General features: G+C 36.9%; 1 protein-coding gene across 1 annotated transcript in view; it reads left to right on the top strand.

Moving 5' to 3' along the window:
- The first annotated feature begins 4938 nt into the window (after window positions 1-4938).
- Window positions 4939-13829, top strand: part of LOC150103009 (uncharacterized) — a 140573-nt gene continuing 131682 nt past the window's right edge. The window contains exon 1 of the mRNA XM_090397873.1: window positions 4939-4960. Within this exon, the coding sequence (XP_090253999.1) occupies window positions 4957-4960 (4 nt within the window). The 5' untranslated portion in view covers window positions 4939-4956. The remainder of the gene's footprint in view (window positions 4961-13829) is intronic.

The raw sequence follows: 13829 nt of genomic DNA, 5'->3' as shown, positions 1-13829 counted from the left end.
AGGTTTGAATGTTGTACTGTCCTGCCTTGCCCATCCTGGAGGTATACAAAATCCAGTGCATCTGTAATTTACTTTACATAGGGAAATAGAATGGACAATTCCTATAAGAGAAGATGAACACAAATGCAATATTAAAAAACATTCCTTCCCTCTGGTGAAACCATGCTTTCCAACCATTCACTCAAGACTTACACAGAATTAAGTGAAAGGCACCAAGTTCCTACAGTGCACAAAATCTTGTTTTAAAGAAAATTCAAAGAAGCTTGTGAAATGCTGATTCATCATCCTGATCTCAACAAGAATGATGGATTATCAGTTCCAAGAGTGTGCAAGATCCATCTGCAACCCATATAGCATTGAGAAAAATTCAAACACAAGAAAACCTTAAGATAACAGGACTGTAGAGGTGCATTTGATATAGTTCCACTTTTAATTTTTTAATTATTTCATTTTATTCATTTTAATAAATAATTTACTTAAATAAATCAATCTAATAACTAAAATAGGGGTGCTTAAGGGTCAAAGCTGTATAACTGAGAGGAGACCTCCACATAGCCTTTAAAGGAATGCAGAGAACCAACTCGGGCTTCTGACCTAATATCCAATCCTCACCTTCTCGTGCACCCTGTTGGGTATCTACCTGGATACTGAACGAACGAGGATGAGCTGGCAATTTAGGATTTAGCCGACCAAATTGTATTCCTTTTGGTTAAACCAAAATACAAAATGATGGTACAACATGACAAAATTTCACACCGCTGGGGCATCGCCCGGTTAAACAAGGCCCCCATTGTTTTCGCCAGGGAACCAGGGCAAACAGTGAAAAGTTAGCTACTGAAACAAATCTGAAAACAAACCCCAACTCGACATCACCAGAGTTAAAGATCGGTACTATCAACGTAAGAAGCCTGAATGGCAAAGAAACGGAGCTAGCTGAGGAATTGGATAAGTACCAGATTGATATAATAGGGGTGACTGAAACAAAAAAGACAAAAACTGGTGAGATCTTTCTGAGCAATAAATACAAAATGTTATATTCAGGCAATGACAATCAAGGAAAAGAAAGAGTAGCTATAGTATTCAACACTAAATACGAGACTAAACTTCTTGAATGGCAGGTAGTCTCAAATAGAGTGATGTGGGCAAATGTGAGAATGGAGAACTGAACAATGAGACTTATTTGTTTCTTCTGGTCCCACAGAAGGTTCTACTAAGGTAGAAGTGGAAGAATTTTTTTAGGCTTTAAAGAAAGCAACTGACACAATGAAAAAGGAAAAGTTGGATCTTGTTGGGGATCTAAAGAGCAGAGTAGGAAATGATTGTCAGACATACAAAAATATTTTGGGAAAATTTGGAGAAAAGAGCAAAGCTAATAATAATGGCAAATACCTGTTGGATTTCTGTTCAGGACATGGACTGGTTATTACTAACACCATGTTCCAACATAAAAATGTGCACAAATTCACATGAAGAGAAGAGCCATGGAATAAGAAAAGTCTCATTAACTGTGTTATTGTTGATAGTGAGTTTTCTTCCTGGTGTAGGACACCAGCGTGTACAGAGGATTTGAAATTGGAAGTGATCATTATTTAGTCTGGAGCAGGATAAAATCGAATTTCATATTGAAAAGAATAACATGTAAGAAATTATTAAAGCAAATAAAAGTTGAGCAGCTTTCAGATGTGAACTGTAGACTAAAATACACAAAGATTATTGAAGAAAAAATGAAAGAGTTTGAGAACAGGAATCAAACCTTGGAGATTCAGTGGCAAACCTTGAAGAAAACCCTTATTCATTCAGCTAGAGAGGCATGTGGTGAAGTTGTCTGCAAGGATAGAAAAATCAGAACTCCCTGGTGGACACAGGAAGTTAAAGAGGCAGTGAAGAAAAGAAGAAAGCATATCAAAAGTTCCTTGCAAATAAGTCAGCTTGTGCTCTTAGAGAATACAGAGACAAATGTAAGAAAGCTAAACACTGTGTAAAACTAGCTAAACTAAATTCATGGGAGGACTTTGGCAAGAACATAGAAAATAAATATGAAGAAGGTGGCAAAATATTCTGGAGGTTGTTTAAGAAGCTTAGAAATGGAGGAAAGAGTGCTATAAAAGGACTTAGAGATGATAAAGGTGACATGAAAATGAGAGAAAAAGATATCCTTGAAGTAAGAAGTAATTATTTTGAATAATTGCTAAATGAAACAAGCAGTGATAAAAATCACTGATCAAAAATGCAGTCAGGAATACATAGCCATACGCGATGTAGAAAAAGCCATCCAAGGCTTGAAATGTGGAAAGGCAGCAGGAGTAGATGATATTCGACCAGAAATGCTGAAGTCTGGTGGTATAAACGTCTTACAGTGGCTGCACTGCATAGTTCAGAATGCCTGGACAGAGTGATGAATTCCCGATGATTGGAGTAGAACTCTCATAGTACCCATATATAAAAAGGGAAATAAAACTGAATGTGAGAATTACAGAGGTATATCCCTACTGAGTGTTCCTGGTAAGATATATGCAAGTATACTTGAGAAACGGTTGAGAAGAATTGTTGAAGAAAAGCTTAGTGAAGAACAAGCTGGATTCAGGTCAAATAATGGCTGTCAGGGTCAGATCTTCACTTTACAAAAATAGTGGAGAAATCATGGGAATATAACAAAGATCTGTATTTAAGTTTTGTCAATTTGGATAAGGCATTTGAATAGGTGCCAAGAGAGCAGCTATTCAATACGATACAGTTATATGGTTTCAATGAGGCATTATATCAAGCAATACTTAGTCTTTATTTGAGTTGTAAGTCAGCAGTTAGAATTGATGGAAGTACAGGATGTTGGTTTAATGTTAAATCTGATGTGAGACAAGGATGTACATTATCCCCTCTGTTATTCATTATCTATATGGATCACATTTTGAAGGAAAGTGGTATTAACCATGATATCAGAATTGGAGATGTTAATGTCAGCTCTCTGCTTTATGCAGACGATGTTATACTTTTAAATAAATCCGCTACAAGTCTGCAAGATTCTCTGACTAAATTGAATGACTGTTGTAATAGATATGGTATGAAGGTCAGCAGTAAAAAGACAAAGACAATGAAAATAGGCAGAATCATTGAAAATGTCAACTGTGTTGTGAATGGAGAACCTGTGGAACAAGTAAAACATTTCAGCTACTTAGGCACGATTTTTAGTGAAGATGGTAAATTAAATATGGAAATAGACAACAGAATCAACAAAGCTGGTATGGTAGGAAGTCAATTGATTAAATTCATATGGAATAAGAGAGAAATTAGTCAGAGCACTAAATTAGCTGTATACAAGACAGTGTTCAAACCATTTTAACTTATGGATCTGAGAGCTGGGTCAGAAATAAAACACTTGACCGAAGACTAGAGACCGCAGATATGAGAGTCCTGAGAAAGATTAGAAGCGTGAATAGATGGCATCAATGGCAATATCATATTAAAAACGAGGATATTAGGAAAGAACTTGACATCGTCAGCATCCAAGAGTACGCTAGCAGAGCTAATCTCAGGTGGTATGGTCACTTAAACAGAATGGGCGAGGAAAGATTAGCAAAACAAGTGTTCTCTGCCAGGTTGGCAGGAAAACGACCCATAGGAAGACCAAGATATAGGTGAATTGATATGGTACAAAATGCTTTAGACAACAGAAATATAAGATCTGATAATGTTTTAGTATTGACAAGTAACAGACTGATTTGGAGGAAAATTGTAGATAGGAAGTTAGTAATGATGTAAATTTTTCATGTAATACTATCATATCCTGTACACCCCTTGAGGGTATATGGCAGGAATTTGATGATAATATATATACAGGGTGTCCCAAAATTTACGCAAGAAGTAATTTTGATAGAAAACGCAGGTTTTTAATTAAAAATTGTAATTTCTTATTGATTCATGAAGCATACAGTATAGGGTTATGCATGGAATAGCATATCGGGTAAATGGCCTCCACGGCTTTGCTGGCACATACGCACTCTTTTGTCGAAATTTTCCATGACCGTTTTGCATAAATGTGGCTGAATTTCGTTGATACAGCGCTCAATTTCTTCCTTCAAGGCGTGGGTGGTCGTGGGCTTGTTGGCATAAACCTTAGACTTCAAAAAACCCCAAAGAAAAAAGTCCAACGGCGTTAAGTCACATGATCTGGGCGGCCAATTCTGCTCACCAAAACGGGAAATTACACGACCAGGAAATGACTTATGCAGTAATTGAATTGTTTCTCGGGCTGTATGGCATGTGGCACCGTCTTGTTGAAACCACATGTCGTCCACATCCATATCTTGCAATTTAGGCACAAAAAACTGGATTATCATGTCGCGATAGCGAGCACCATTAACTGTTATTGCCTTACCAGCCGCATTTTCGAAGAAGAATGGACCGATGATGCCTCCAGCCCAAAATCCTCACCAAACAGTGACACGTTGTGGATGCATTTGTTTCTCAACAATCACTCGTGGATTTTCTGAACCCCAAATGCGACAATTTTGTCGATTAACGAAGCCATCAAGATGAAAATGAGCCTCATCGCTGAAGATGATTTTGTTCGAAAAATAAGCATCCATTTGTTGTTGTTCCATAATCTATTCGACGAACTCTCTTCGCTGTGTGTGGTCATTTTTAATAACCCTGAACTGTCAGCTGCCACGCTGTCTTTTTTTTCTCGTTGGTAACACTTTACCGCACAAATGGCGCTAAATTTAAATCTTGCGTGAATTTTGGGACACCCTGTATATGTGTGTATGATGACTTTCTGAACTGATGCCATTACTATATACTTTTAGGCTTTGCTGTCTATATTGAGTTTGAACAGCTTTTGTCTTCTTGGTATAAGAATGAAGGGAGGGAAAAAGATAGAGGACTTATTTATGGAAAACTTTGGAAGAAACTTATTAATTTCTTCAGAATGAGGAGCGTACTAGTGAAGGGGATCTTCATATGAGTTAAGTATGCTTTCATGGTAATACGATGAAGGGAGGGAGAAAGAGAGAGGACTTATTTATGGAAAAGAAGGAAAATATGTAAGGTACCTGAGGTAAATAAAGCGCGTTTAAAAAAAAAATTACATTTACAGTAAGTTGTGCCGGTTTGGTTTCTTACACACACACACACACACACACACACACACACTGAGGACGCAATACAATGGCTAATCAGTGGCGCCATATTGTTTAGCGACTGTATTGTGTCAGCTTGACATAGGCCTTTGTGGGAGGTGGTTGTGTCTTCCCATTTAATAATATTACGCCGCAATAGTTCATAAGTTTTAATTAAAAATATTGTTCTTTTCGCATTGTTTTTATATTTAAATTGTTCTTTCAACATTCAGTTTTATGACAAAAAATGTTTTAATTGATTTGAATTCATATTTTACGTGAAAATAGATGTGATCTAATCTACTTCACGGGGTTAATAAGACCCTGTAAATTTGTTGATGGGCCTTATTATACTGCTATAATTTATGATTTTATTTTTTGGTGATTGCTCAAAATAATTACTTGTTTTAGTCCAAAGAAACGGGGTCTTTGGACTGATGAAAGACTAGAAGCAGCTATGAAAGCTGTGCAAAGAGGACAACAATCACAATGTGCAGCATCAGATCACTATGGAGTACCTAGAAGAACATTAAGGAACCATTTAAAGACAGAGAAGGCTATGAAATGGTTAGGAAGAAATACTGTGCTAACAAGAGAAGAAATTGGTAGAAAGAATAGTCAAGTTTGCTTCAATTGGCATTCCTTTAACTCCAAACACCATATACACAGGCAAACTTTTATATTTTGTGAACAAAATGAAATTAGGAATAACTTCAATAAAGAAAGTGGTCTCTCAGGAAAAGATTGGTTGAAGTTATTTTTAAAGAAAAAACCCAACAGTTTCTAAACGTAAATGAAAAGGTTAGGAAGAAATACTGTGCTAACAAGAGAAGAAATTGGTAGAAAGAATAGTCAAGTTTGCTTCAATTGGCATTCCTTTAACTCCAAACACCATATACACAGGCAAACTTTTATATTTTGTGAACAAAATGAAATTAGGAATAACTTCAATAAAGAAAGTGGTCTCTCAGGAAAAGATTGGTTGAAGTTATTTTTAAAGAAAAAACCCAACAGTTTCTAAACGTAAAGCTCAATTTTTGAATCCTGCTCAAGCTGTAAGAACATGTCCTAATCCTCCATCTTGTGATTCAGATAACTCCGTTAATAAGATTCCATTGGCAAATCTAAAAACAAAGAACTCTTTGAAGTCATCGTTTCAAATTATGCAGTTGTAAATTCAACACCATGAAGAAAAGTGTTAAATTATAAGGGCCGGAGAGTGACCAAAGATCTTTTCAAAGAAAAGGATAGTAAGAAAGAGAAGGCTGCCACTAAAAACAGGAAGAACCAAAAAAAAAAATAAAGGAACAAACGGAGTGTCAAAAGAGGGGTGGTATTGCCATGGATGCAGAGAAGAAAAGGTTGCTGATATGAGGCATTGCACACAGTGTCTAAAATGGTACCGTGAAGAGTGTGTTGGTCTCACCAAAGAAGAATGTGGCATATTTGTGTGCCCTTATGACTGTTCTTAAACTAATAATTATGATTAAAATTAATAATAATTAATAAAATTTTAAAAAAATATTTAATTTTGTTCAAGGGCTTTATTAAACTACTATGGTTTAATAAGGCCCACACAAGGTGTTTTTTAAAGACTTGGTTAAAATATAAATTACTGCAAGGATTGTTCTTATTTGTGTTTTTTTAATTAGTGATAATACAGACTTTAATATGAACACTTTTGTTTCAATTAATCTAAACAATTGTCTAACTTATTCAAGTTTTAAATAAGGTGGGTCTTATTTGCCTCAGGTACCTTATATGGATTCCCGATGACTTTTGAGGTCAAAACATTGAGCGTTATTATTCTTGTTTGTAGTAATTGCTCTAGCATGTGTGTTTTTGTGTCCATAAATTCTACATAATTAATGCTGACCACAGTTTAACCTTGAAAGAAAGAAAAGCAAAATGTTTTAGTAATTTAAGGATTCTTAAGCATTAGTTCATTGTATTACATATGATATGGACAATGTTTCAAAACACCTATTAAATATCATTCCATGTTATTAAGATATCAAAGCGTATGAAAGAATGATATTTTGCTGCTTGTGCATTCTTAGTGTTTCTTTGTTGCTTACCATTGTATTTCCTAAAAAAGAGATTGCGGTACAGTTCATTCCTGCTGGGTTAGTGTTTTTTGTGGTCGTGGAATAAAATTTAAAACACACACCCATGACCCCAAGTTTTTAAATGTAAATGATAAACAAACAAACACTAACTTAATTATTGGTACATATTTCAGAAAACAAAAGAGTTAGACTCAGTACAAAGAGAATTAAAAGAAATATTTCAGTTATAGGAAATACATAAATGAGACATTTGTAGCATTTCACATATGTTAGAAAAGAATGTATAAAATGTATTCAGCAGTCACTCCTCCCTCCACCCATAAACTTATCTCACTGTTGATGTTTACTATAAGTATTTCACATGTGTTTGATATTAATATTTGAAATCGTTGAATCTAATTTTCTGAATAAAAATCCCAGTATTACATAACACTGATATTAAATACACCCTCTGTCCAAAAAGAAACCGAACTTTTCGAAAATAGAAGAAACTAGGGGCGGCACCTGTTGTATCTTTTTGTTGATGAAAGCAGCAACCTTTATTAGTGTTGTTTCAACTGTTTATGACATTTATTTCATTAGAAGCCAAGTTATAGTGCCAAGAGTGACAGTGTGTTTTGATGAATAGTCAAAAAATGAGTTTCAAACAGAGAGCCATGATTATTTTTTTTTTTTTTTTTTTTTTTTTTTTTTTTTTTTTGTGTGTGTTAAACTTGGTATAACTTTAGGACTCTAGGACTGACTTCAGTTGTTTTCTTCAGTCATTTTTGCTCAGTGTTAGTGCTTGCATGCACATTTCATTAATTTTTATTCCCTGAAGATGGTAATGTAATATTACTGAAATATTGGAAGTATTAATTAAAGTTATTTAGTTAATATAATAATATACATTGTTCTTTCCTTAAAATTAACAGTTATGTTAAACTTGGTAAAAGTTTTACCGAAATGCATCAAATGCTTCAAAAAGCATATGGTGATAAATGCTTATCCCATACTCAAGTTTTTTTAGTGGTTTAAGCAATTTCAAAGTGGTCCTGAGATGCTTGAGGACGACGAAGATCCGGGCCGTCCAAAAACTGGACTGAGCGAAGTTAACATCCAAAAAGTGCGTGATTTCATCAAAGAAAACTCAAAATCGTCCATAATATTGATTGAAGATGAATTGGGGATTCCGATATCAACTGTGCATAACATTTTGACCCAGAGTTTGAGCCTTCATAAATTGAATTTGCGATTTGTTCCCCGCAAGTTGACCGACGACCAAAAAATGTATCGAATTGAACACTGCAAGGACCTCGTTAAAACCACTCGTAAGGACTCAAACTTCCTTACGAGCGTTTGAGTCCTTTCAAGGAAGGAATCGAACTTCCTTGAGCAATCGATACTGGTGACGAAACGTGGTGTTTTGAGTATGAGCCCGAAACAAATCTCCAGAGTGCTTAGTGGAGACCACCAGAAGAGCGACATCTGAAAAAAAAGTAGCTTGGTGAAGTCAAAAGTAAAGACAATGCTGATTTGTTTCTACGATTCCAAGCATTATCCACAAAGAATTCATTCCGCTTGGCCATACAGTCAATGGTGAGTTTTATTTCGAAGTTTTGAAGCGATTGATAGTGAGAATTCATCGTGTATGTCATGAATATCGTGCCAACCGGCCGTTCATCAAAACACACTGTCACTCTTGGCACTATAACTCGGCTTCTAATGAAAAAAATGTCATAAACAGTTGACACAACACTAATGAAGGTTGCCACTTTTGACAACAAAAAGATACAACAGGTGGCACCACTAGTTTCGTCTATTTTAGAAAAGTTTGGTTTTTTTTTTTTGGACTGAGGGTGTATAAACAAGGTGTTTGAGATCCAAGAATTGCAATTTCTAGTTTATGCTGATAAGTTGAGAATCACTCTAAGATTGAAACTCTGACATGCAGAAAAAATCCTGCAAAAATCTAGGATTTTTTGTTACTTTTCTCAGGCAGAAAACGAATATCCTGATTTTTCTTCTCTGTGTTTTCCAGCTGAGATTACTCACTTTACCACTGAAATTACTCAGTAAATATTTCTTCTTATTTTTGAAATGAAATATTTTATGTTGTGTGAACAGACTTGATGCACTGCCATGGACTACTGTAGATCAACAATGCATTGTGGCACTTTGATGTACGTTCGGTGTGTATGACACATATCAGTGTATCTCTACTAAAAAAAAGTTTACTTTGTTTACTGATCAGATGCGTTTTATTGAATGGTACATTGAGAGGTGCCACAATGCACTGTAGGTCTGCAGATGGCGAATAGATCCAACTAAAGCTTAGTGAAAGGAAACACCACAATTTCATTCAAGAAAAAAATTCGTAAATATAAGATGATTATTTGAAGGATTTATCTTGAGCAGGATAAAATTGAATTTCATATTGAAAAGAATAACATGTAAGAAAGTCTTAAAGTGAATAAAAGTTGAGCAGCTCTCAGATGTGAACTGTAGACTAAAATACACAAAGATTATTGAAGAAAAAATGAAAGAGTTTGAGAACAGGAATCAAACCTTGGAGAATCAGTGGCAAACTCTGAAGAAAACATTGATTGATTCTGCCAGAGAGGCAGAGTAGTGAAGTTGTCTGCAAGGATAGAAAAATCAGAACTTCCTGAAGGACACAGGAAGTTAAAGAGGCAGTGAAGGAAAAGAAGAAAGCATATCAAAAGTTCCTGTCAAATAAGTCAGCTAGTGCTCTTAGAGAATATAGAGACAAATGCAAGAATGCTAAACACCGTGTAAAACTAGCTAAACAAAAGTCATGGAGGACTTTGGTAAGAATATAGAAAATAAATATCAAGAAGGTGGAAAAATATTCTGAAGGTTGTTGAAGAAGCTTTGGAATGGAGGAAAGAGTGCTGTAAAAGGAATTAGAGATGATAAAGGTGACATGAAAACAGGAGAAAAAGATATCCTTGAAGTATGGAGTAATTACTTTGAAAAACTGCTAAATGAAACAAGCAGTGATGATAGCACAGTGGTAAAAAACACTGACCAGGCATGCAGTCAGGAATACATATCCATACTTGAAGTAGAAAAAGCCATCAAAGGCTTGAAACGTGGAAAGGCAGCAGGAGTAGATGATATTCGACCAGAAATGCTGAAGTATGGTGGTATAAGAGTCTTACAGTGGCTGCACTGCGTAGTTCAGAATGCCTGGACAGAGGGACGAATTCCCGATGATTGGAGTAGAGCTCTCATAGTAGCCATATATAAAAAGGGAAATAAAACTGAATGTGAGAATTACAGAGGTATTTCCCTACTGAGTGTTCCAGGCAAGATCTATGCAAGTATACTTGAGAAACGGTTGAGAAGAATTGTGGAAGAAAAGCTTGGTGAAGAACAAGCTCGATTCAGGCCAAATAGAGGCTGTCAGGATCAGATCTTCACTTTACAACAAATAGTCGAGAAAGCATGGGAATATAACAGAGATCTGTATTTAAGTTTTGTCGATTTGGAAAAGGCATATGACAAGGTGCCAAGAGAGAAGCTATTCAATACATTACAGTTATATGGTGTGAATGGGGCAATACTTAGTCTTTATTTGAGTTGTAAGTCAACAGTTAGAATTGAAGGAAGTACAGGAAGATGGTTTAATGCTAAATCTGGTGTGAGACAAGGATGTACTTTATTCCCTCTGTTATTCATTATCTATATGGATCACATTATGAAGGAAAGTATGGAGACTCGTTAGTGCTGTATGGAGACTCGTTAGTAGAGGATTTGACAAAATCGTACCAACCTGGTGCGACCATAAAGGATGTAACTGAGTCTATTAGAGAGCAAAAAGAAAGGGTGAAAGAAATGATTATTGTGGCAAGTACGAATGATTTGAAAGGAGATAAAATGGAAATGATAGAAGACCTGAATGAATTGTTTGAGGTAGCAAAAGAAAAGAGTGAGAGAGTTAGAATGATTAGTCTTTTGCCACGGTATGATAGTGAAATGTTTAAAAGGAGGGCCATAATTGCGAATGACTTTATGCGTGGGTTATGTATGACGAGTGGTGTGGAATTTGTGGACGTGTGGAGTGAGTTTGATGGGCGAAAGGATCTATATAAGATGGATGGCCGGCATTTGAATGGTTATGGTGTAAGAAGACTTGAGAGAGTGTTGCTGAATGTAGTGGATGTGCAAATTCAGGGAAACTAGATTTGTTAAGGGGGGGAGTAGATATACAGTCCTTAGGGAGGCAGTTGAATGTAAGAATGAATATAATATGCTAGAGCAAATATGGACAACAAACCAGAGTGGGATAGTTAATATAAGGCATCAAGGTAGGGTTGAGGCTAATGGGAGTCTTAAATTCATGTACACTAATACTAGGAGTATTAGGAACAAGAAGGAAGAGTTTTTGGCCATGGTTGGCACTTCCAGACCGCAGGTTATTGGTATTAGTGAAACATGGCTGATTGTAGATGATATAGCTAGTGGGATTGAATGTGATGGGTATAGTGTGTTCAGGAATGACAGAGAGAATAAAATGGGGGGAGGAGTATTGTTGATGATAGCTGATGAGCTACAGCCAAGGAGAATAGAAGTTGAATTGCAGGATAGAGAAAAGAGCACATTTGAGGCCATTTGGTGTGAGATTGTGGCTAGCAGAACTAAATATACAATTGGGTGCTGTTATAGACCAGGTGATGGAAAAGATGGTGGTGACAGTATGCACAAGCAAATAGAAGAAATGAGTGGAAGGAGGGTGATTATTATGGGAGATTTCAACTATGGTCGCATTGATTGGAGTGAGGAGAGGACACACTGGAGGAAGGAATTCGATTTTATGCGGTTATTAAGGGATAACTATCTGCGACAGCATGTAATGGAAAATACTAGGGGTCAGAGAGTGCTTGACCTAGTAATTACATCTGAGGATTTGGCTGTAACAAATATGACCACATTGCCACCAATCGGTGAGAGTGATCATAGGGTCTTGATTTGGGAGGTGGCTGAAGGTGTAGAATTTTCAATTAAGACAGGGTACATGTGGAATTATCGGGCGGGAAAGTATGACGAGCTTAGGAGTTTGATTGGCTCAGTGCCATGGCATGTACAACTGCAAGGACTAGAAGTTGATAGCGCATGGGAGGTAGTTAGGAAGTGTTTGCATGAAGCAATGGCTGACTGTATACCTAGAGTCAGAATAATAAATCAAGTAGGGGTTAAATGGATGAATAACACCATTAAGCTTGAGCTGCAAAAAAAGAAACAACTATGGAGGGAATTTAAGGAGAAAGGTGACCGGCAGGCACATGAACGGTATAAAGCGCAAGCCAGAAGGGTGACGAGTGTGGTAAGAAAAGCAAAAAAGGATTACGAAAGAACATTGGCCATGCAGGCTAAAGAGAATCCTAAACAGTTTTTTAGATATGTAGCAAGTAAAAAGAAAATTGTACATGGCAGAATGATTTTAAAGAATGCCGATGGTAGGGAGGTAACTGAATCAGTTGAGATAGCTGAGTTACTGAGTGAGCACTTTGCAAGAATATATCATCCAGGTGGTGACATTGCAGAAACGAATAAACCAGTAGATTATACGGGAATTGTGGTGAATGAAGTAGAGGTGAGTAGTCTATTGCATAACCTCAATGTCAATACATCCGTGGGATTGGATGGTATACCAGCTCGTCTAGTACGAGAAGCAGCTAAAGAATTGTCAGTACCCTTGACCGTTTTGTTTAATTTGAGTCTCGGGTCCGGGTTAGTCCCGAGCGGGTGGAAGGAGGGGAAAATAGTTCCACTGCATAAAGGTGGTTCCAAGACTGCTGTTGTAAGTTACCGACCGATTAGCATATCAGGAATCATTGTCAAGGTCTTAGAGAAATTAGTCAAGAAAAGAATACAGGATTGGATAGATGAAAATGGGATATTGTATGGGGGACAACATGGTTTTGTGAAGGGTAGATCATGCCTCAGTAACTTGCTCACATTTTATAACACAGTGACGGCTGAACTGGATAGAGGTAATGGGTTTTCAGTGATAATACTGGACCTTGCCAAGGCCTTTGACAGGATACCACATGGAACCCTAATCAGTAAACTGGAGCAGGTGGGGGATAGATATAGGGTTGGTAAGATGGATAGGAGGGTGGTTGAAGGAGAGATACCAGAGAGTGGTTTATTCAGGAGTGGAGTCAAAAAGACGTCTTGTGACTAGTGGAGTGTCACAGGGCTCTGTTCTTGGACCACTGCTTTTCAATTTGTTCATCAATGATATTGGAAAGGATTTGAGAGGAAGTGTTCACTTGTTTGCTGATGATGCAAAGTTGGGTAGAGCAATTGTGAGTGCACAGGATGTCAAAATTTTACAGGATGATTTGGAGGACTGGGCTAGGAAAAATGGATGTCAGTTTAATGTGGCAAAGTGTAAGGTTATGCACTTTGGGGTGAAAAGAACAGCAGCAGTATATTGCATTGGTGGAACCGTACTCCAGGAGTTTGATGAGGCCAGGGATTTGGGAGTGCTGGTGGATAGGGAGTTGAAGTTTAGGGGGCACATTGCAAAAGTGACTAAAACAGCTCACCAAAACATGCAGAGAGAAACAAGTTGTTGTTCCTCTGTATCGAGCCTTGATAAGACCCCGTCTGGACTTCTGTGCCAGTTATGGGC

This window comes from Typopeltis vanoorti, chromosome 9 (assembly GCF_054136105.1).
Source record: "Typopeltis vanoorti isolate ZY-2024b chromosome 9, IOZ_Tvanoo_1.0, whole genome shotgun sequence".
NCBI classification, from domain to species: Eukaryota; Metazoa; Arthropoda; class Arachnida; order Uropygi; family Thelyphonidae; genus Typopeltis; species Typopeltis vanoorti.
This window is presented reverse-complemented; position numbering and strand designations above follow the sequence as displayed.